The sequence below is a fragment of the Lepidothrix coronata genome, unplaced genomic scaffold (genome assembly GCF_001604755.1).
Source record: "Lepidothrix coronata isolate B3197 unplaced genomic scaffold, Lepidothrix_coronata-1.0 Scaffold91, whole genome shotgun sequence".
In the NCBI taxonomy this organism is placed as follows: Eukaryota; Metazoa; Chordata; class Aves; order Passeriformes; family Pipridae; genus Lepidothrix; species Lepidothrix coronata.
The window spans coordinates 223,795-247,344 of NW_016690271.1; the positions used below are offsets into that span (position 1 = coordinate 223,795).

The window sequence follows — 23,550 nt, forward strand, 5'->3', positions numbered from 1 at the left end:
TCACATCCAGATTTTATTTGAGTGATTTGGTTCTGTTGTACCTACCAGGAGTTGCTCAGAGCTTGACTAAGAGCCGTGTACATCGGTTCATGTGCAGGGCACTGCTCGTCTGTCACAAAGTTTGAGGGCTGGGTCTTAGGCTGCAGCAAGGAACTTGTTCCGTCTCCAGTAATGCCAGATGTCAGTTTGGGGGGCCAATCAACCAGTCCTGAGAGTTGGTTATTGCAGAAAATCTGCAGATTTCCCCACTGAGTTCCCACTTGGACACTGTTCAGACCCTCTGATGATCCTGCTCGCTGTGTTGGAGGCTGGGATACATCTCCCAGGATGGTGTGTCATGTCCAACAGTAGCTGACTGGGTGTTGAACAAGTGCCTGTCTGTTAACATAACCTTGGTGTAGCTGCAGCCCCACAGGTGTTCTCTCTGCACAGGGCTGGTGGAGCAGGGTCCGATCGCTTCCACTTCCAAAGTGCCCAACTTACTGCTGGGCACCTCATCCAATGAGTGCATTTTGCCTCATTGATCTCAAACAGAGCATGGAGGCTCCTGAGAGCCTGGTTTGGGTAGGAAAGCAGCAGAATAACTGGTTGGGTGGCTGTAGCCTGCTTCTTGTTGAAATTGTTCCAGTATGACTCTCCTTCCCAACCGCAGGTTTCTGCTCTCTGGCAATCTCCATGGTGGCTCCGTGGTGGCAAGCTATCCCTACGATGACTCTCCCACACATAGGCCCACAGGAGTCTACAGTAAATCAGCTGATGATGAAGTCTTCAAATATTTGGCAAAAGCTTATGCATCTCATCACCCCATAATGAGAACTGGCAAACCCAATTGCCCTGGCGAGGAGGGAGAGACCTTCCCAGATGGGATCACGAACGGGGCCCAGTGGTACGACGTAGAAGGTAAGCTGTGCTGGCTCTGCTGGCTCACCTGACACAGGATCTTCTAGGAATAGTTTCTGAGAACTGACACCCAGACCAGTGGTGATTACCACAGAGGAAGGGACGGTGAGTGAAGTGATATTTTTAGCTTTGAATGCGTTCTAGCAGCTTGAGATGAAGAGAGGTGGCATCATGGGCACACCAATAGGCACCTGATGAGTCATGGCTTGGGAGGTGTTTTTAGGGAAGAGATCACAGCAAACCAGAGGATTCTTCCTGACCCTGTCAGGTGGTGGAGAGTTGTCCTGCATATGGGAGGCTTCAGTTGCCAAATGAATTCTCCTTAGGTCTCTTGATGGTTACTAAATTTTTATACAGGAAAGAAGAAATTATTTTTAATGGTATTAAACCAATGCCAGCGTCCTGTGAGGTTTTTTAATCTCTGAACTTGTGATTTTGTGATTATAGAATAACCTGCTGTAAGGCTATATAAAATTTAGATAGATGATCTGAGCTAACCAGGGTGCTCTCCCTGGAAGTGGGATTGGCAGCTTTTCTATGGACTGCTCTGCTCCTAGACCTGTGTGGAAGGTGACAGCCTGCATGACCTGTTCTCATCCACTGTATGGGGGATCTAGAAGGGATCCGAAATTCTCTGCTGGAGCCTCTAGGAGAGCTCCTAATCCCTCCCTTAGGGAATCTGAATCACTGGGAAGTGATCTGAATGGGAGAAAGTGACCTCCTGGTGCCACCACTCTGCCTGGGTGGAGGTGGCTGGACTGGCTCAGCCACCTCGGTGGGCTGCTGTGTGTGTGCTGGTTTTGTTGCAAATGGAATTTAATTAATAGTTTATGTGATGAGAGGCTCTCATGGAAGAGGCTCTGTGGGCTGGGGGGGAAGAGAAATCTTGGCTGTGTCATTAGAAGCAGTTACCCCACTGCTGTGCCTACTCAGCGGATGTTGTACATCAGCCTCACCAGACAGGGCAGGAACTTCTGTGGTGAGGAAACAACAAAAACCTTGCAGAAAGGATCCCAAGAAGTTGTGATGCTTTGCTGGAGTCTGACTGCTCTGCTTTTCCTCATGCTGGGGCTGAGGGATGATGGCAGGAGTGCTGAGCAAGCAGTGACATCCAGTGCTGTTTGTCCCTCAGAGCTTACAGCTTAACAATTTCTAATAAGACTGTCTTTCTGAAACATGGGCTTTGGAGCGGAATCCTGTGCTAACCCTGCATCCAGCTTGCTTGGGAAGGAGGGAGAGGGATCCATTACTGGGCCTGAACACATCAGCTCTGTGCTGGAAGAGGAAGTCTTGATTTTTAGCAGTGGCTGAATCATTCCCCAGGATTTCACTGACCAAATAAGATGTTGTGTTCAAATAAGATGCAGTTTGATCTCTTTCCCTACCACCTGTCTCCTTCCCTCCACCCTGCTGAGCACACCAGCCCTGGTGTTTGCTGGCACAAGGTTCACTCTGCTGCTGTGAGAAGTCCAGCAGGAGGAAGGTTTGTGTAATCTGGTGACTTGGCCTTAGGAGGGAACAGGATATCCTGGACGATCTGTGCTGTGTGCTCTGGTGGCTTTTGTTACCGGCAGACACCTCGGGCGGGAGGTTTGTTAACTGCAGCCCTGAGCTTTTCTGCCCTTGTGATGAAGTGGGATGGGTGGGCTCTGAAGGGAAAGTGATTCCAGAACTTTGGACTTATGTTCCTCTGCCCCCAGAGAGCGGTATTTTTTGCTGCAAGGTTGATTTCATCCTCCAGCTTTGATGTGAGGCAGCTGGTTAGAGGCTGTGGCATTAGTGGCTGGCGTGTGAGCCTTTCATGCTGCCTTTGCCCTGCCAGCGAGCAGAGGTTTCACCTACTTTCGTTTCACAAGAAATGGGAAGGTGTGAACTGCAGACCAGTTTGCTCTGTGCTGCCATCACTGTGGTTTATTTTGTGTCCAATAGCCTCCAGCATCTGCAGAAATAAACCCTTTCACTGTGACAAGTCACAGCCTCAGGCTCAGCGTTGGCAGCTGTGGGCAACTCACGGGCTGAGATTACAGGGAGGATGCACCGACATGAACTGAGTGGAACATTGCCGAGGCTGCAGACAGGATCCACTGGGCATCTGTGTGGTGTCTCCCTAAGCAGTAATTTACATCTCACTGCTGTTAAAGATGCCCCTATGGAGGGTGCCAGCAGCCCTTGGAGCAGCTCCCCAGCCAAGGAGTTCATGTAAAGTGTAACCCGGGGGAGAGCGTGGATGAACTGACTGATACCACAGGCCAGTACACGTGTAATTGGATGTTGTGTGAATTTATTGTGTCCCTTTTGGGTTGTGGGTTTTAACGTTTATTTTTAGTACTGGATGAAGAGCAGGCAAAGGGGAGTCAGTTGTAAGTGGTGTGACAGAAGGAGCAAAACCACCAGAGGGGCTGTTTTGAGCCATCTGAGTTGCTCAGCTCTGTGCCAAGGACTGTGGAGGCTCGTACTTGGACCAGGAGGCCTTTCCCAGTGATTCCAGGATTTAAATGTGCAATGAAATGAGGATGGGGAAATCCCAGTCCCCTGCAGGAGCTTCCTGGGCTGAACTCTAGAGATGGATAACCAGAATACATGGTTCACTGAGCAGTGCAGGGCATGTGCTCATGGCCTCCAGACCAGGTTGTGCCAGGAGAGACTCCTGCAGGCTCCAAGTGAACTAAAGCCAGGAAAAACAAAGGAATGAGAACATGGTGTTTCAACAGGTGGAAATTTTCCTGCCACATTTTATCGTGTGAAATCAAACATGCTGGAGAGCAAACTGCCACGGGATTCATTGTCCTGGAGTTACCAGTTCAGGGCCATGCTGGTGCCAGTCCCCATTAACTTTGATTTGAGTTTGCAAACAACCTCTTATGTGTGTCAAATCGAGGTGGCAAGTACAAACCATGGGAGTAATTGCTAAGGTCAAGTGTGCACAGAGAAAGATGGATCTCTGCCAAACAGCTGAATTTGGCTCCTGCATTCCAGCTGCTGTAGATAAGCGTGTCTGTGACTGGGATGCTTCTCAGAGGCTATCTCTGGTGTGCATGCTCTTTCTCTTCCTTCCTTTTTAACCTTAAAGGGTTTTAACTACCAAGTGGTTGGTTCAGATCAAGTAAATGCATGCATTTACCCCCATGGACTGGGGTATAGAAAGCAGTTAAGAAACCTCTTGAGTCTTACCTGTGGGCAGGATGTGGTTTGCCTTTTTGTTGTTAAGAGCCCAGTTCAGAAACTGAACTCATCATGAAGTTCAGCAGTGTATTTTGTGAGCAGCCTTGGAAAGTTTGTTGTTATGTGCAGTCCTTTCCTAAAAGTTATTTTCTTGCTAGTTGGGTTCTTTGATGCCCAAGTGTTTGAGATGTTTCTGACCTCTACTGGAAGGCACATCTCAAGTTGAAAGTGGATTTAGGTTTACCTGAGTGCTGACTGGGTTGCTTTGTCTGTGGTTACCAGCCACACTGAGCTTCCAAACAGACTTTGGTGGCATCAAACTCAGAGCAGTTAAAATGAGTGCTGATAACACTCACTGAAAAGAGTGCTCATGGCAGTGCTGTGGTGGCCTCTGTTTCCTGGGCATGGCAAGGAGTGCCCAGAGTGAGCTCTGGTAGAAGCTCTCAGCCACGTCTTTCTGAGCTGTGCACAATTTGCTGCACTTCTGTGTTTGTGTTTTCATAAAATTCTTACTGAAATTCTTTTTCTTTTTAAGAAAAACATTGGCTTGATGGTTTGAGGGTCTGATGCCTCTTTTCATGTCTGTCATGAACTGCTGGGCAGTGCTGTGCTGGTGCAGCTCTTGGGAAAACTCTGCCCTTTTCTTTGAGAGAAGGCTGCAGGGCTTTGCTGCTCTGGGCTGTGATGCAGCTTCTTCAGTTGGAGGCTCAAACAAACCTCACCTCCTCTGAGTTTTAATGATTGCAGACTAATAGACCAGAACATTCCTCTGCCTCTTTGGTGCTGCTCCTGGTGCTCCCCTGGTCTCCTGCTGTGAGACAATTGGTTCTATCCACAGAGTCAGCAACTTATGCCACATATTGAATCACGTCTCCAGCTTGCCTGGTGCCATCTGCTCTCTCTGCAGAGCAGACATGGCCTGTGTCTCTGCTTTAACTTAACTGCAGGTCTCTTATCTCCTGATGTCAGCTCCAGTGAGAGCTGGAATTAGTTTTCTGCATGGTGCAGTTTGAAAATAGAGTCCTTCTTGGCTGGCCTGGAAGGCTTCTCCTGGCACGTGGAGTATTTATGGTATCTGGATCCCCAGGCTTGACTCTGGAGAGCTGCATTCCCCTGGTTTGAGCTTGGCAGGGAGCAGAGGCAGCCCTGCCTGTCAGTGTGAGCTCTGCAGTACTTGTGCTGCAGGAGGTCTGGGATCCCTGCCTGAAGCACAGTTCTGATTCTCAGGGAGTGGGACAGAGCAGGAGAGAGGTTTGTTCTGAGCGTATTTGTGACCTACTGCTAGCCAGGGTCTGGCTTGCTGTGACACTGCTGCTCGTTTTCCCTTTTCTTTCCTCACTGACAGCATGGGTATAGTGCTTCATGGGGAGGCTGGAACTTTTTGCAGTGTTAAAAAACCCCAACTTTTTGCAGTGTCTTTGCTAAAAGACACTGTGATTAAAAGTGCTGAAATAAATCCATCAGGTTATCCCAGCTATTACTCAAGCAGAGTAGGACTGTCCTCTAGTCTGACAGTTGTCTGCTTCAAGTGTGTTTTTTCTGCTCTACTCCTGCCTGAGCACAGGTCTCTCTTTACCCCTCCAGATCTCTGCAGAGCCAAGAGAGGTTGTGCAGATGGTATGTGGGGAAAATACGTAATTCCACATGCTGTAAAAATAACTGTCCTGCTCTGCAATAGAGCCATGTGAAGGCCAAATATGTGCAATGGATACAATCCAAATTTTCAAGAATGCAGTGGACTACTTTCTCCAAGAGACAGTTTTACCAAAATCGATGTAGCAAGCTCTAATTTAGTCCGTTGCTGCTCTATTATGGGTGAGCATCTGTCCTAAATTTGCTTGAATGGCAGATGAAGCACTAAATATGTTTCATAATGGCTCTGGTTTACGTATGGATGTTTTCAAATGCATTAGCATCCTGCTATGAGCAGATGGTTACGGGCTGGCAAATTGTTTCACTCGCGTGGTGTTTACTGGCGAGAGAGGAGCCTGCTGTGCTTTGCTGTTCTGAGCTTGGTAACGGGAGCTGAACAGAGCTGAGGGGGGATCAGATTCACAGGCCTTGTTTCTCTAACCCCTTGAACTGGGTTGGGGAGTTATAAAGCCCTCAAACACTTTCTGGCCCCTTGTGCTGGACAGAAAAGTCTCTTTCCTGTTTTGCTGTCAGCCCGTGCAGGAGCTGCAGTGCTCTCCTTCTGGCCGCCAGTGACATTTAATTTGTTACAATAAAAGCTTCCCGTTCCCTTAGCAGCAGACTCCCAGGGGAACTGAGAGGAACTGGGACATCTTTGTTGTGGTACCATCCTGCACATCTTCCCAGGGGTCTGTTCTAAATCCTACTTTATGCTGTCAGTTCCTCCCTGCTTTACTGGACTGCAGTGGGGCTGTTGAATTCAGAGCAGTGGTCCCTGACTTTTCGGGCCGTCACATGTGCTGTGAGCCTCCCCTGCTTGGCAGAGTGCTGCTGATGGCTTTTCTTGGCTGTGCTTTAACACAGGCTCTGCCAGTGCCAGGTAATGCATTTGCACTGGGATATCAGTCCGTTCTGGGCAGTTAATTGACTGGTGCCACAGAGGGTCCCTCTCTTGTGAAGGGGCTTGGGACTGATTAGGAAACTGCTCAGACTAAGCAAGTGAGGTTTGTTGGCACAGCACTAACGTAGCACTTTGGTGGCCCAGGCTGAGGATGGGAGTACAGAGCCTGCATTTCTCACAGACCTGCCTGCTGGGGTTCTGCAGGACACCTGCCACAGGCCTTCTGCTTTCCTTCTCCTGGACTTTGCATCTGCCTCCTTTGGAGAAAATGTATAGCTGTTCCCTGAGAGATGGGCTTCTGAGAGCCAGTTTGACTTCCTCAGCTCATCCAGAAGAGGCTCATTGCCTGGGCTGCTGTGTCCAGCTGACACTGGGAGTTGTTCCATTGGGGTGTGGAGGTCTCTGGGCTCGGTGGTTGCAGTCTGACATGCCAGTCTAACTGGGTTGTAACTGGATAAGGTTGTGTAACCCAGAAGACATCATCAGCATGCATAAAACGTAGTGTGGGGTGTCTTTCCTACTGACCCAACTGCCTGAGTGGGTGGTGGGAACAATCCTCTCATGTGGTCATGACGTCTGGCTACAGTCATGTGGTGGGATTTGTCAGGCTGACTCTGAAACCTGTTCCACAGACTTGTGGAACTTTTTACTGTTGAAAGCTCCCATAAATGTTTAGAGAGCTGAACACTTGCAGTGTCCAGCAGCACGCTCAGGTCTGGGCTCCAGATCATGAGTGGTGATACCTGCAGACCTCGGGTCCTGCTGGTACATGATTCATTCCTGTTTGAGGAACAGGTTTGCTTGCTGAGGGTTGGATGTAAGCTTCAGCAAATGGGGTCAGGACACTTGCTGGGACAAGGTGACCTTTTTGATTCGTAGCAGTGCCTGTGGTTTCTCTGAAGGGCGAGGATAACAAGGTGAACTTAACACAGGGAAACAGCTCTGTGCACTCCTGTTTCGTGGTGCTCACAGAGGTTTGGCTGGTTTAGCACTAAGCTAACAAACTGTCTCCAGGTGCTGCAACATCCCTAAATTGATTTGAGACTGCTACCTTAAAGAGGAAATGTGGGAGGAGGCTGATGACTTGGCCAAGAACAAGTTTCTCAGCCTTTCTCGGGTGCATAAATCTGTCCTGTACTCCTCTTGCAGGACCTGGCTGCTGTGGGGTTGCAGCCAGGTCGGCAATGAGGGAGGCATTGTGTTCTTTTGTATCAGAGACCTCAAGCTCATTTCAGGTGAAGTAACTTCTCCTGCAGGCAGACCTCACAAATATGAAGGTGTTTTGGAATGCCCAGTGAAGGACTCGGCAGCGGGAACGTTCAGAGTCCCGTGTGCCTGCCCTGGCATACTGGGTTTGTTGTGTCTGGAAATGTAAAACAAATCCATATGAATTTCCAAGTGCTGTGTTGCCAAGCTCAGCTGATGGAGCAATGAGACCAAAGGGACTGTCACTTTGACCTGTGGCCCTGTGTGCTGGTTATTGGGAGAAATGGAGCTCGATCTTCCCTGGCTGTCATGATAATCTGACTTGATTTTTCTCCTTGGGTTGCTCCCTCTGGAGCTGCGGCAGCATCCTGGGCAGAGGCTGAGGGGGGCTGAAGGACAAGGAGAAATGTGCATCCCGTGGTGGGATGTCTGTGCATTGCCCTTGGGACATGTCTCTGCCTCCCTTTCTCAGGTGGGATGCAGGATTACAACTACGTGTGGGCCAACTGCTTTGAGATCACGTTGGAGCTGTCTTGCTGCAAATATCCTCCAACCTCTGAGCTTCAGAAGGAGTGGGAGAACAACAGGGAGTCTCTCCTTTCTTTCATTGAGAAGGTAAGTGTGGGCTGGGATGGGCGTGGGGGCGGCAGCTGGGAAACCCGTGTGCCTGTGACGGGCTGGGAGCACCGTGCTCTTGTGGCTTTGTTTGCTGGGTGAGGTAACACAGCTGCAGCAGCTGTTGTGTGGAGGTCGGTGGCTACAAAGCTGTTGTGTATCTCTGTGGTCCTGCCACAGCTCCCACAACCCCCACAATAGCAGAGCTCTGCTGAGAAGGGCCTCGTGGGGTGCAGTGTTACAGGGACCAATGGGTGCTGGCTGAGGACACGGTTCCCCTGATGTTCTCTGTCGTCATCCAGGCCCTTGCATTGTTTTCCTCAGGTCCACATTGGTGTGAAAGGCTTTGTCAAGGATGCAATCACTGGAGTTGGCCTGGACAACGCGACCATCGCTGTTGCCGGTATCGCTCACAACATCACAGCGGGCAAATTTGGGGATTACCACAGACTGCTTGTGCCTGGGACCTACAACGTGACTGCAGTTGTCATGGGGTAAGGTCTCTGTGGCAGCCTGTGTCCACACTGCCAACTGCTCCTCTTCCTTCACTTGTTTTCCTCCCCCAAAGCACCTTATATGTTTAAGGGGCTTGGCTGTAAAGGACTCCAGCTCAGAGCTGCAGCTGTGTTTGCTCACCCTGTGCTCTGTTGCAGGGGGGTGCTGTTGAATACACAGAATTTTTGTCACCTTTGTTTGACTGCTTATATCAAACTGCATCTTACTTTTGTGCAAAGGGAGAAAGCAGAGTAAGGTCACCCCAGTAGGAGTTTGTGTTGTCCCAAGCCTGGGTGTGAATGTGTAACTTACCTCTTGGCTAGTTCTGTGAAACACCTTCCCTGCTGAGCCTGGAAATAGGAACTCATGCCTCTGACACAGCAAGGACAGCAGTGGAGCTGGGTTCAGTGGTAGTGGGATATGTCCCATCAGCTTGTTCCTGGTGAATCTCTCACAAGGTCATTAATATCCCAGTGTGTCTGGGCTGGTGGGGTGGAGGGACTGCAGGGGTTTTTTTTCCTCTGTTTGCAGAGCCTCCTTGCTGAAGCCAGTTGTTTTTTTCAGTTACACACCAGTGACCAAAGAGAACGTCGAGGTGAAGGAGGGAGATGCAACAGAAGTGAATTTCTCCTTGCAGCCAACTGTGATGCCACCAGCTCTTAACGTCACACAGTTCATGACGGCACCGGCTCCTGCCACTACCATCACCCCCACCCCTGTGCAGGCAGAGGCCCCAAATCCAACCTCTCTCCATGAACCCATCCAGCCCGTGGACTTCCGCCACCATCACTTCTCGGACATGGAGATCTTCCTGCGGCGTTATGCCAACGAGTATCCCAACATAACCCGGCTCTACTCTGTCGGCAAGTCCGCGGAGCTGCGGGAGCTCTACGTGATGGAGATCTCTGACAACCCCGGTGTCCACGAAGCAGGTGATGTGGGAATCCTTTGCAGCGAGGCACAAATGCAAGTGACAGACCCCTTGCATGGGAGAGTGTGGGCAGAGCAGAAAGGAGGATAGAGCTGGCCCCTTTCTCAATAGAGTTTAAGCTGCTCCTTGCATATCCTGTGTAAAAAGTGCAAGTGCAGTGGGTGGCACTTGTGTGTTAAAGAGCATTGCTGGGGACATCTGTGCTGGTCATGAAGCTCTGGGGACAGAAGAGCACGGGGCTTCCCTAAGACATTGTTCTTTTTGGTGGCGTGGGAGCAGAAGGGTAAATTTTAGGTAAATACCCTGCAGCAAAACCTGCAAGAGCAATGCTCAGGGTGGTGAGGTATCTCCAAGCTGTAATGTAGTGGCTGTAACTGTCTCTTTGGTGTCCCCGTGTGTCTGCAGGTGAGCCGGAGTTCAAGTACATCGGGAACATGCATGGGAATGAGGTTGTGGGGCGAGAGCTTCTCCTGAACCTCATCGAGTACCTCTGCAAGAACTTTGGCACGGATCCTGAAGTGACTGAGTTGGTCCAGAGCACACGGATCCACATCATGCCGTCTATGAACCCTGATGGCTATGAGAGATCCCAGGAAGGTATTGCTGTCTGTGCTGAAATATCTGTGGGGTTTCTAGCTCTGAGAATAAGCCTTTTGGGTTCGTGGTACCTCTGGGAAATCTGGAAGCTGTGCTGGAGCAGATGTGCTCTCTGCACAGGGAGGCTGGGAAGGGACTTGATGCTGTGGGATGAGTGGGTGGACATGCACTGCAGGACGTGGGTGCTTGATGGATGCTGGAAGCTGTTGGAGAGAGCTCTTATGCTTCAGCAGGGCTATATGCTGCCCCTCTTTGGGCCCCCTTATGGTAATCCAGGGCTTATTTTAAAAAAAGACATTTCTTTGACACAGCTCTTGCCTTGCTGTGCTTTGGTCCATTCTCCCAGTAAATGTGCTGTGGGAGCCAGGCTGTCTGCAGAGCACTTGTCCATGGATAACGTAGACTTTTATCATGAGGTTAAAATTGGCAAAAACATCCTTCGGGGAAGTCTTAAAACTACGTGGCTCTTGCAGATTGGCGGGACAAAGTCTGTCCAGAATCACTTTCTGGAAGCAGAGCTCTGCTCGGGTCTAACACAGAACTTGTCCGGCTGGTTTGAGAAGGGGAGCTCTGAGGTTTCTGTGGTCGCAACATCCGGCTGCAGAGATTGTTCATGGTTCGGTGCCTCTCTGCTGGCTGAGGTGTCAGTGGCACTGAGAGCCTGAGCAAACATCCACTGGAAGGGCCCCCAGGCACTGCTGTGCAGAGCAGGTCACTCCCTGAAGGAGAGTGTGGGTGCCCCTCTCTCGGTGAAGCCTCTGTGCTGAAGCGGGAGCTTCACTAGGCACGAGCTTGAACTTGTGTTTAATTTTCAGGAGACAAAGGAGGTACCGTTGGCAGAAACAACAGCAACAACTATGACCTGAACCGGAACTTCCCAGATCAGTTTGTCCACGTGACAGACCCTCCACAGCCAGAAACTCTTGCTGTCATGGCCTGGTTGAAGTCTTACCCGTTTGTGCTCTCGGCAAACTTGCATGGAGGTACCGCGACCAGTCCAAGCTCCTTCCTCTGTGCTGGGGTTTGTGGGATGGGAGTTTGCAGGGATATCTCCACAGTGTTCCAGGTGTGCTCTGAGGAGCTCTCCTGCTGCAAGATGGAGGAGAAGGTGGAAACATAGCGTGAAAAACCATGTCCCCAAACACGTTTGTGGGGAGTTGAAGAGGCTGCTGGGAAGATCCCAACCACTTCTCTGAAGGGAGCAGATGGGAATGATCATGGCAGATGGGGATGGACTCTTGTCAGCACTTGCTCAGCAGCTGGTCTGGGAATGGGATGCAGAGCTGTGGCTGTTAAAGGCTTCACAATGTTTATAAAGTGAATGCAATCCTGAGGGTTCCATGCCTTGAATCGCATGGCGGAACTATGAAATTTGCTGTAATTTAATTATCTTTTTTGGAATAATCTAAATTAAGTCTCTGTGTATTACAGCTTATTCCCTAGACAGTTTGTCTGCTGGTTTGTAGCTGTGGTAACTTGCAGGTGGTTGCTTTGTGCCAGCATGTTTTGTTTGGAGTGCAGAAGTGCTATGTGTGGGGATGAGGGGGCTGGCAGGTCTCCAGCAGCTGTGGTGTCTAGGGCTTCATGATGCTATTAGTACAGCTTCCATAGGGAAAACCTTCAGTAACAAACTCCAGAAGGCTGAAAAACTGCATCATTTGGGTCAAAAGCATCATGTATGCTGTAGGAAATTCCTCCCCTTGCTTTCACTTCCCTGTTAAAGCAATTATTATGTGGTTGTGCTCAGCCCTCCTTCGTGTAGGAGCCAAAGCTTTGATGTGTCATGGCTTTGGTTCACCTTCCCATGTAGATGTGGTGTTATCTCTTCCTGTGCTTCTGTTGTCTTTTCTATCCACTGGGCTTAATGCTTTGTTTGATGCCAAGTCCTGAGAAACAGAAGACTTGGCACTTGCTGGAGAATAATTTCCCTTACTATGCTGAGGGAAGACTGGGAAAGCACACAAGTGTGAGCCAAAGCTTGTTTTGCCTGCAGGTTCTCTGGTGGTTAATTACCCCTTTGATGATGATGAGCAAGGAATAGCCATATACAGTAAATCCCCAGACGATGCTGTGTTCCAGAAGCTGGCACTTGCCTACTCCAAGGTAAGGCTCTAACAGGATCATCCTGAGGGGTGAACTCCAGGGAACCTCCTGAGCAGCTGGTACAGGTGGGCACAGGTGCTGTGGGTGCCTGGTGTTGCAGGCACAGCAGAAGGGTCCCACAGGAGACTCTTGTTCCATGAGTGATGTCCAGCACACTCCATCTGTGGGCACTGAGGGAGGAGAGCTCTGTGCAGGCTCAGGGAACAACACGTTGAAGGGTGTTGGAAAATGCTGTTAACTGGCTGGGAGGAGGGCAGGGATATCTCTGGGTAGTGTTTGGGTGTGGATGCAGTTGGTGCTGCAGCCATACAGACACACCTCTACGTGAACCTCTGTTTGGTAACACCAAGCATGTGACTCATGGTAGAACAAAAGTGCCAGTGGCTGTGGAGTGCAGACTCAGCTTCACATGTTGCATCTTGTTTTATAGGAAAATGCACAGATGTACCAGGGAAGCCCTTGTAAGGATATGTACCCCACCGAGTACTTCCCACATGGCATCACTAATGGGGCTCAGTGGTACAATGTTCCAGGTAAAGTACACCTTAAATCTCCTGCACTTTGTCTCCAAGTTAATGCATGTGCAGCTTAAATAATTTAGTCTGATCAGTCAGGAGCTCTGCATTGGTCAGCCCAGATTAATGGGCTTCTTTTATAACCTCTTAAATAATGTACCCAGATAAAGTTATTCCTAGGGGAAGGAATTTATAGTGTAGTTTTCCCAGCTATTAGCAAAATGGTTTCATAAAATTTTACAGCACTTTATTAGCATGAAAGGTATTTACAAGAAGAAAGGTTATTTGTCTGCTCTTTTGGCATCCCTTTGAAGCTTGAATCCTGCCCTGTGTAAAAGCCTTTTCCCTTCAAGTTTGTACTTCATCTTTCTCTACTGTCTGATATTTTGTTTTAACTGTGATACTTCAGAAGACTTTGTCAAAATTCTTTTTACGTTCCCGTTGTAGGTGGGATGCAAGACTGGAATTACTTGCATACAAACTGCTTTGAACTGACCATTGAGCTGGGCTGTGTGAAATACCCAAAAGCTGAGGAGCTGCCCAAGTACTGGGCCCAGAACCGCCGATCGCTGCTGCAGTTCATGAAACAGGTGGGACACTTGGACCTCAGGCAATCATGTGAGCTGCCTCTGGGGTTTGTTTTAGACATGCCACAATGAACAGGCTGATCTGTGGGCTGAAGCAAGTGCTGCTTCCTGGCTGGACCAGGTACCTGCTCCACAGAAATCATCCCCATCAGAACCTGTCACAACTCCTTCTCTTCCCTCCTTCTCAACATACCAAAAATCTGTATGGAAATAGCAGCCGGGTGATGCAGGTGTGGGTTTTTTTTGTACCACTGCCTTGGCTTTCCCTAGGCTGGAGTGGTCCTTACATGCTGTTCCTACCTGAGCCAGGGCTGCTGCACACCTGGGGCGTGCAAACAAAGGTGTGGAGCAGAGAGTGCCGTGCTGGCACCCTGAGCCAAACAATTGCTCATTGTACTCATCAGGTGATCTTTGGCCACGCCAGCTACTGGCCAGTCTAACCTGAACCCTTTTGGAACATCTTGCTCCTCTGGGAACGCTGAAGTCCCGGGCTGGGAGGTGGTGGGGTGCGGGTGTCGGCGAGGGCCGTCTCTCAGCAGGGCTCGGGTCTGTGCACAGGTTCACATCGGCGTCTGGGGCTTTGTGCTGGATGCTGTGGACAAGAGGGGCATTCTCAACGCCACCATCAGCGTGGCCGACATCAACCACCCTGTGACCACCTACAAGGACGGAGACTACTGGCGCCTCTTGGTCCCGGGGATGTACAAAATCACAGCGTCTGCCCGAGGGTGAGCGAGCACGGCACGAGGGCTGACGGCTGCGTGACTGACTGCCCTGTCAGGAGTATCCCATCCCCTCTGCCAACAGCTGATGTAGGAATGGGCCTTTCTCCTGCCCTCTGGCCTGTGCAGACAGAGCAGTGTGAGGCTACCCTGATGTCAGAGACTGCTCACCTGGCTCTGGTGTACAGTCCCAATCTTCCCTTGTTTGGAGGTGATCTGGTGAAGGGGTGGATAACTTGGTGTCCTTAGGGGAAATTCTCTTCCAGGCAGCTGCCCACAGAAATTACTTCATCACTTCAACTGCTTCCAAAACTCTGTGTTAAAGCAGCCTGACTTGCTGTCTTGCCAGTCTGCCACGTAACCCTGCAACACCTGAGCCAAAAGCAGCTCAACGCCATGTTGGGCCCTGAGCTGTTCCCTGTCCTCCTGCCGTTCCCATGTCCTTTTGAACTGCTCTTGCTCCTCATTTCTACCCTTCTCACTTAGGGCTGGGGAGCAATAGCAGTCCCATGTAGTAAGGATAGGGATGGCCTGTTGTCTGAGATCTCAAATGCCTGATGTTTCCTTGTACCTTCTTTTCCCTGGGCAGGTATGATCCAGTCACTAAGATGGTGGAAGTTGACAGCAAAGGTGGGGTGCAGGTCAACTTCACTCTTTCACGGACAGACAGCAAGGTGGAGGAGGGAAAGGTGCTGGTCTTGAACACCCCAGACACCAGCAACCCCAACGAGAAGGAGTTTGAGACCCTGATCAAAGATCTGTCTGCTGAGAATGGTCTGGAGCGGCTCCTGCTCACCTCCTCCCGGGATGTGGCTCCGTACCGGTACCGCCCGTACAAGGACCTCTCCGAGTTCCTCCGAGGCCTCTATCTGAACTACCCACACATCACAAATCTCACCAGGTGAAAACAAAGCAGCAGTGCTCAGCTCCTCCCTGAGCAGCAGCCTGGGGTAGGGATGTTGTGCAATTGTGAGCTGTGAACACAGATGGGGAGCTCATCCCTTCCCTGTGCTCCCTGAGATGGAGGGAGCCCCGTGTGTAAGGATATGGTGGCAGGGCAGTGGTTGCAGGGACTGTATCTGTGTGCTTTCTCTGAGACATCGTTTTGTTGACTTAAACTTGGAGTGCTCTTGGTTCCCCAGGTGTGCCTGGGACTGGCAGTATTCCCAGTGTTGATATCCCAGGCTTCTGCAAATATCTCTGTTCCGTGCTCTCCATTTCTTTCTAAATCCACCCTGCTAAGGAGCCCCCATCAAAAATGATCTGGTTTGACTTACAAATCTCAGATGGCCTTTTTTCATTGTCTGCCTCCAGATTTTATTTCAGTAGTGTGAGACATGTTTGAGTGAGCTTGCCCTGAGCCAAGGTCTCTGCCCTCCTGCAGGAGACCAGCTGCTGCCATCCTCTGCTTTCCTTTGTAACCTTACCCTCTGTCAGCTTTAGAAAGCACAAATCCCTTTGTCCCAGGACCTCATTTGCTTGTTGCCACCAGGCACAATGTGCTCATGTGCTGTCCCCACTGGTGCCAAGGCTGCTTTGCTGATCTGTAGTCTCTATTGTCCCTGCAGTTGCATCAGCCCTGAGTCTGTTCCCTGCTTTCCCTGCATTCAATTTGCCAGCTTAATGGCATGACTGTAGCAACAGCTCCTGCTTTACTGGGAACAGGCCTCTTTTATCCTCCACACTGGGTGCTTGATAAATTAGTTTGATGTCCAGGTGTATCCTGGTCTGAAGGAAAAAAAAAACAATCCACAAACAAACCAAAAACCACCATTGGCAGCACAGAGGCATCCAGCAGTTCCACAGTTATCATGATCCCATGGGCTATATGGAGATGGATGGAGCATTGGGTGTCCTGGATACACTCTTCCACAGATGCTGCTGTTCAAACTGATGTTCCTGGTGAATTCTGTTCAGTGCTGCTGCAAATCTGCCCTCAGGATGTGGTTGTGTTTCACTTGCCTTTGCAGCCTTCTCAAGGAGATTCCTTTCCACAGTGGGATTTCTCCATGAGGTCAGGCTAGAGCTGCAGCTCTGTTCCTGAGCTGACACTCCCATGTCTCATCTCTCGGCAGTTTGGGTCAGAGCGTTGAGTTCCGTCAGATCTGGTCCCTTGAAATCTCCAACAAGCCCAACCAGTCTGAGCCTGAGGAGCCCAAGATCCGCTTTGTTGCTGGTATTCATGGCAATGCTCCTGTTGGGACAGAGCTGCTCCTGACACTGGCAGAATTCCTTTGCATGAACTACAAGAAGAACGCTGCTGTTACAAAGGTGAGAGACCAATGCAAGGGACCACCTTGAGCCTTCCTGAGATGGCAGTGCCCACTGGGAGGGACTTATCTTGCTAACCCTGGCTTGGGGCTTGCAGTGATCCCGTGTGTAATAGGGAGGTGTGTGGTCCGTGGAGTGAATGGAAACCTCAAACTGCTGTTCCTAGGATGAGCTCCAGGGAAATGAGCTGCACAGAGAATGAACCCTGCTAATTGCACTTTATGTACTGTTTCCCCTTTTGCTCAGCTGATTGACCGGACACGGATTGTGATTGTGCCTTCCCTGAACCCAGACGGACGCGAGATCGCCCAGGAGAGGGGCTGCACATCAAACATAGGCCGGACTAATGCTCACGGCAGAGACCTGGACACAGACTTCACAAGTAAAGCAGACCACAGCAGTGATGTGTAGTGTCCCTGCAGAAATGCAGGCTGCTGCAGGAGACTCCTGCTGACTGCTCTGGAGTTGGGTGGTTGTTCAGTTACAGGGCCTGCCTGTAAAGAGGGCAGCGTTCCTGCCCTGGACACCAGGTGTAGCACAGCTGCTGGGAAGCTTCCAAAGCTTGAATCCCTCTTACAGACAGCAATTTGCAGTCTCTTATGTGCAAGAGACGAAACAGAGTTCTTTAGGAATAGTCCAGAGGTCAGATAACACCTAATATATTTTTACTTTTCATTGATTTCTTCCATCTCTGAAAAAATGCTCTCTGTTCATGCTTCCCAGAAACAGTCTCCTTTTTTCATGCTTTTCTGGTTTCCATGTAACTGTATCCATAGCACTGTATCAGTGTTATGCCTACTCTCCCTAAGGAGTAAGTGTTCTGTGCCCAAGTTGGGCTGGGATCATTCCAAATGCTTTCTTAACAAAATGTCAGTACTGTGACATTGTTGTGAGCAGACACACATGAAATACCCTCTGCAACACAAAACTAAATAGCCTGGGGAAGTAGTGATGTTTCACATCTGTTTAGCTTTGCAGATGAATTCCCCCTGTGGGTAGTGAGGACTGGGTGCTTTACTTGGTCAGTCAGATGCATCTGCTGAGATCTAACAGATGCTTTTTAATACATGCAGCAGACTTGATTTCAGACATAAAGGATGTACTTCCGGCCTCTCAAACAGCTGAGGAAACTGGTTCTATTTGTTGTTCTGATTTACAGGCAATTACACCCGGTACTCTGGGACACGGGAGCCTGAGACCAAAGCCATCATGGAGAACTTGATACTGAAGCAGGATTTCAGCCTCTCTGTTGCCCTGGATGGAGGATCCCTTCTTGTCACTTACCCTTATGATAAGCCAACCCAGTCAGGTATGACTGAGTGCACAGTTACCCTTGGGCTGTCTCTCCAGAAGTTCATGTGACCCTGTGGTGTAAGAGCTTTTTGTGCTGCTGGTGTTCTGTAGCCTCCTTTGTTTTCAGCCCTTTGTATGTGGAGTTGACAGTCTGTAAGTAAAGCTGTAAAACCTCTCAGGGTTCAGCTAGGGATCAGAACACTTACAACTTCTGATCCTACAACAGTATTTCAACCTTTCCTCTGCCAAAGCCAGTATAAAGTCTACTTTTAATACAGCCTCTCAGTGTTAGAGGAAATCAGGAATGCCCCTGGAACAATGTATGTCACTTTAGTACAGGATCGTGGAGTTAGAATGGGAATCTGCCCCTCCAGGAAATGGGAGTTGCACTCTCAAAGTCTCACTTTTCTCGTTGTAGTGGAGAACAAAGAAACACTAAAGCATTTGGCATCTCTGTATGCAAACAACCACCCAGTGATGCACTTGGGCCAGCCAGGCTGTCCAAATAAGTCAGGTATGTTTGCTTGGATCTTTTAGCCCCCTGTCAGCTTGTGGCAGACTGCTGGAGCAGCTCTGTCTGACAGCTGTGTTCTTGCTCTCACAGATGAGAATATTCCTGGTGGTGTGATCCGTGGCTCGGAATGGCACAGTCACTTGGGAAGTATGAAGGTACTGCTGCATGGCACAGGGCTTTCCACATCTGCTAAACGACCAATAAAAAGCATATTTTTTTCTGATATCTGGGCTAAACTTCCCCACCTTTGGCTGCTTTTGGCAAAGTTTTTTAATACCTCTTTTTTTTGTAACTGTGATGGTGTTTTTTGTAGGATTTCAGCGTGACATTTGGTCATTGTCCTGAGATCACTGTTTATACCAGCTGCTGCTACTTCCCGAGCGCTGGACAGCTTCCTGGCCTGTGGGCAGACCACAGGAAATCTCTCCTTAGCATGCTTGTGGAGGTGAGCTGCAGGCTGTGGGAGGAAATTCTGGCAAGGAGTGAAGATAGTGGGGAGGGGGAGAGGAAGAGAACAGCACGGAGAGTCTTTGTGGTTTTGTTGGTGCTGTGTAATTACAGACGGTCATAATTTAGACTGTATGAGGAATGGACTGAACAGAGGCAGCAAGTGACCAGGACATGTGTTGACACAAGAGTTAAAGATCTGTGCTGTGTTGCCTTGCAGTGTCATGCACTGTTATTTATTGTGGGGGTCAGGGCTGGGGAGGGGGCTGTATTTTGGGGGGAAGGTTAGATCCTATTTCAGTTCCAAGTGCACTGTATGCTTGGATCTGAACATGAAGTGTCTGTAATGCTTCGTTTCAGGTTCATAAGGGAGTGCATGGGATTGTCCAAGACAAGAGTGGCAAGCCAATTTCTAAAGCTACCATTGTTCTGAATGAAGGTTTGAGGGTCTATACTAAAGAAGGGGGCTATTTCCACGTGCTCCTGGCTCCAGGTTTTCACAGCATCGACGCAATAGCCAACGGGTACCAGCAGAAACATGTCAAGGTATGTGAATGTCCGTGTCAGAGATCTTCCCCCACTCCCTGCAGTACAGACTTCCCTGTTTAGCTGCTGATTATGTGCCATCAGGAGCTGTTTTCTGCCTTGGTACAATGGATGGAGAACAACTTTCCAGTACAGCAGGGTTGTTTGAGCAGTAGCTTCTCTTTTCGTTGCACCTGTTTTTGCTGACTGGGACAGGACTGGGCAAATGACAAGTGTCTCTCTTGTCTGGACACCCAACACAGGTGAAAACTCTGAGATGATCTGATCTCTCCTGTCTTTCTGCAGGTCTTTGTACGGGATGATGCACCCAGCTCTGTGTTCATAATATTTGACACAGAAAACAGGATTTTTGGACTGCCAAGGGAGCTGGTTATAACCGTTGCAGGTGAAGTGACACTTTTTATCAAAGCTTTGAGCTTTGCTTTCTGTACTAGTTCATGCTGATGGTGACCCTCCACTGAGCTGGGAAAGCAGCCTTCAGACTTAAACCATCTCCAGCTTTCCCTTTTGAACACACACTTTTCCGTGCAAACTGGTCCAACAGCCCTTGGGTCCGGTGATGCTGGGCTAGCAGGAGGGAGGGTGGAAGTGTGTTGCAGGGATTTGAGGGGTCCACAATGTACTTTGAGATGCCTGGAATGGGGAGAGCTTGTGTGCAGAGCTGGGAGGTAGGAGATCTTTTTGCTTCCCCAAGGTTTCTTTGGGTGGTGTGGCACTAGGTGAGCATTAAGAGATTATTTTATGTTATCAAGGTGGAAGCAGCTGGGGGGGGTGAGTTTAGGTCTGCAGAGGAGCTCAGGGATGCTCTCTTAGATTGCAGGCACAGAAAATAAAGTGAGTGCTGTTCTGGGATCAGCCCTCCCGTCTTCCATGGCCTAGGAGGAAGGAGCAGGGTCACAGTAAGGTGAGGAAAGTGGTTATAACTGTAGGAGGAAAGATGGATCAAGCCTGGGAGCCTCTGTGGTGAGGAAACATGGCATTAACATTAGTGTCCTCTCTCTGGCAGGTGCAAGTATGTCTGCTCTGGTCCTCACTGCCTGCATCATCTGGTGTGTCTGCTCAATCAAGTCCAACAGACACAAGGATGGCTTCCACCGCCTCCGGCAGCACCACGACGACTACGAGGACGAAATCCGAATGATGTCCACTGGCTCCAAGAAGTCCCTGCTGAGCCACGAATTCCAGGATGAAACAGACACTGAAGAAGAAACACTGTACTCCAGCAAACACTGACACCTCCCGGGCAGGAAAGGAGGTTGCCACGGACCAGAGCCGGTGGTGGGGGGCGGTCCCTGTGGTTCAGTTTTGAAACATTAGCTTCAGGGTGTGTCCTCCAGAGGGGCAGGTGGCAGCTCCCAACTTCCCTCTGTTTGCTCTGTCCTTATGTACCTGCAAATCAGTGGGTGTTGGAGGCCGTTTCTGGGATAATGACGTAGTTTTGTTACATTTTTGGGTCAAGATCCAGAGGGTCACATGATGTGGTTTGAAAGGCAACTTAACAGGGTGGCCAGCAGAGCTTTTAGCACTTCCCCAGCATCTCAGCACAGGGAATAGATGGTGGGGAAGTGCCCCAAGACCTGCCTGGAGTCGTGGCTGCAACACTCCAAAAAGGTTTCTCTACCTGTTTTGATTTGATATTTTCCACTCTGTGCTTGGGGGAAGCCAGATCCTTCACGTGAATCAATGTTCCACAGGGCAGCCCTTGGAAAAAGACCAAAAAAAAAAAAAAGCCTTTGATTCTCAGCTGTTCCCTTGGAGCTTTTCCTGCCATGGGATGCTGTGGCCTGGTGTGATCTGCAGTGGTTGTGGAGCATCTCTTATGTGTCATTAGTTTCAGGGAGTGACTTGGCATCCTGAAAGCTGGAGGACATGACATCATTCTTGATGTGAGCTGGAGAAAGTCAGAGCCTCAGTGCACTCTGACAGAGTTCCATTGCCTGCCAGCTCTGCCACAGCGCTGCTCCTGACTTCTGGGGAAGAAAGAAACTTTATCCCCGTCACCCCTGGTTGTGTTTTGTTTGTGTAATAGGCTTGGCTGTGGGGGTCTCATGTTAATGTTACCACAGCTCAGTGTCTGCAAGAGCAGCTGAAGGTTGTTCTAAGGGAATGGATTCACTGATTTGTAGAAGAGCAGTCAGTTACTGCTCCACCTGATCAGCTTTGCTCAAATCCACCTCTGTTCAGGAGGAAACAGTGAAATCTGTATACCACTGCTTTGTATTGGAGCAGCAGGGAGAGGTCATGGGAGTATCCATGGCCCAAATTTCTTCAAAATTTGGCACTAAACTTTGAAGAAAAGCTGCACCATTTGCCAATTTACACATAATACCATTTCAGTCACCAAGCTCTGGTGATGGCAGGCAGCAAATAAGCTGCTGGCTTGGTTCTGTTCTGCTCCTGCAGCATCCCTGAAGTGTAGAGCAGGAGCTTCACCTGTGTGTGTGGCTGCAGCTGAGGCTGCTGTGGGTCCTGGGGGCAAGATGTGAGGAAGGGCTGAATTGTGCTGAAGGAGGAGGGAAAAGCAGCCAAATTCTGTCGTGTAGCACTTGGTAGGAAGTTGTAAAGAGGAGCTGCAGCACACATCCCCAGGACATGTAGGATTTGTGGGGAATAGAAGGGATGTCCAGAAGGGAAGAATGGCTGAAATGTTTGATTTCTAAAGCCTTTATGCATCTCTGATGTTCCTGTGCTTTCTGGGCAGAAGGCTGGGGTTAGAATAGGCACTTATTTCCTTGCTGCTCATTTTCTTTTTTAATTCTTGCCCCACTGACCTGATCTCTGGGGTGCAGGAGCCTTAGGCCTCTAGTTTGCCCTGAGCTGCTCTGTCCTCCAGCAGCCTGGGGATGTTCACTACAGAAACCTGCACGTGGTGTCCATGGTGGGGGGGTTTGCACCCCAATATATGATGGGGTCTGCTCTGCAGGGCTCTGACCTGCTCTCCTCTGGGGGAACAGCACAGTGTGTTCCCCTTTTAAGGCTGTTGGGCCGTGTCACCTGGGGAAGAGGCTGTTCCTCACCTCTGCCTGTGGTGATGCCCTGCCAGAACCACGTGGCTGTGCTGTCATTCTCATCATCTCATCTGGTTTTGTGCAGCTGTCTGGGGGCACAGAGATAACCCTTAGTCACCAGTGTACCTTCTTCCCTGTTCCACAGGGAATTCTACTGCAAAACACAAAAAGGTGTGGCTGAGGTGGTGTGCTGGGAACAGGGAGATGAGCATTCCCCACACCCCTGTCCCCCCCGTCCTGTTGATTCTGCAGGAACCATGAACATCTCTGAGCCTGTTCCCAGCTCATTGTGCTGAGCAGGGGATTGGTTTTAGTCCTGGGCCATGTCCCTTTTCCATGTGTACCAGGCTGCAGGACACCAGCACACAAAAGCATTAATCCTGCCTCATCTCTGAACTGTTCCTCCTTTAACAAGAGACACAGTAGGTTTTATTTAAAGTCTGGTTTGCAAATGACTCTTAGGGCTCTGTTTGGGCTTTGTTTGCTCTGGCAGCAGGTAACGGGCAGAGCTGGCTGTGCTTTGTCCCTCTAGCAATAAGTCCTGGCCCTTTCCCTCAGAGTGAATTTCGCAGTTAGCTTGGAGTAGGTGTGTATATTTAAGGTGAGTGGATTTGAGATGTTTTGCAAACGTTGAGAGACTTTTCCTACGTAGCAGGACCAGGCGGGGGTGCCTGGCTCTGGCCCCGGCTCTGTGCTCAGAGCTTCGCAAGCGCTGGGGCTGTTCCTGAGCAGTTTGGGAAGGCAGGAGCGGCTCCCCCGAGCCCTCGGTCCGTCTGTCCGTCCGCGCGTCCGCCCGTGCCCCGGGCCGAGGAGCCGGTCCCCGCTGTCGCTGTCGCTCCGTGCACTTGTGCCTTCAAATGTAATTTTAAAAGGGACTTGAATCGCCGATTCCTGGCAGCGGGAGGGGAGGGGGCGGCGCGGGGCCGGGCCCGGCTCTGCCCTGGGGCGCCGCCTGTTTTTTACCTGTTATACTGAGATCAGTAATCTGTATAAAACTATTTTGATGTCCACGTGGGTTCTCTCGTTCTTGCTGCTGCGGGACAGGGGGACTCGAGGTTGGGAGGAGGGCACTGGGCGGGACCGGAGAAGTGGGACCGGGGGATCG

The 23,550-nt window shown here is 50.1% G+C and overlaps 1 protein-coding gene across 3 annotated transcripts in view; it reads left to right on the forward strand.

The window, feature by feature from the left end:
- The window catches only part of CPD (carboxypeptidase D), a 36,767-nt gene extending 13,312 nt beyond the window's left edge, over nucleotides 1-23,455 (forward strand). For 2 of the 3 annotated variants that reach the window (XM_017821667.1, XM_017821665.1), the window contains exons 4-23: nucleotides 653-900; nucleotides 8,274-8,416; nucleotides 8,741-8,910; nucleotides 9,476-9,843; nucleotides 10,248-10,439; nucleotides 11,255-11,422; nucleotides 12,433-12,542; nucleotides 12,973-13,075; nucleotides 13,505-13,647; nucleotides 14,203-14,372; nucleotides 14,956-15,267; nucleotides 16,442-16,637; nucleotides 16,884-17,019; nucleotides 17,797-17,946; nucleotides 18,349-18,444; nucleotides 18,535-18,599; nucleotides 18,758-18,889; nucleotides 19,252-19,437; nucleotides 19,723-19,822; nucleotides 20,444-23,455. In XM_017821667.1, the coding sequence (XP_017677156.1) occupies nucleotides 810-900; nucleotides 8,274-8,416; nucleotides 8,741-8,910; nucleotides 9,476-9,843; nucleotides 10,248-10,439; nucleotides 11,255-11,422; nucleotides 12,433-12,542; nucleotides 12,973-13,075; nucleotides 13,505-13,647; nucleotides 14,203-14,372; nucleotides 14,956-15,267; nucleotides 16,442-16,637; nucleotides 16,884-17,019; nucleotides 17,797-17,946; nucleotides 18,349-18,444; nucleotides 18,535-18,599; nucleotides 18,758-18,889; nucleotides 19,252-19,437; nucleotides 19,723-19,822; nucleotides 20,444-20,670 (3,258 nt within the window). In that variant the 5' untranslated portion in view covers nucleotides 653-809 and the 3' untranslated portion in view covers nucleotides 20,671-23,455. Of the gene's footprint in view, nucleotides 1-652; nucleotides 901-8,273; nucleotides 8,417-8,740; nucleotides 8,911-9,475; nucleotides 9,844-10,247; nucleotides 10,440-11,254; nucleotides 11,423-12,432; nucleotides 12,543-12,972; nucleotides 13,076-13,504; nucleotides 13,648-14,202; nucleotides 14,373-14,955; nucleotides 15,268-16,441; nucleotides 16,638-16,883; nucleotides 17,020-17,796; nucleotides 17,947-18,348; nucleotides 18,445-18,534; nucleotides 18,600-18,757; nucleotides 18,890-19,251; nucleotides 19,438-19,722; nucleotides 19,823-20,250; nucleotides 20,342-20,443 lie in introns of all 3 variants that reach the window. The other variant, XM_017821668.1, reaches the window with a different exon arrangement.
- Nucleotides 23,456-23,550: the final 95 nt, after the last annotated feature.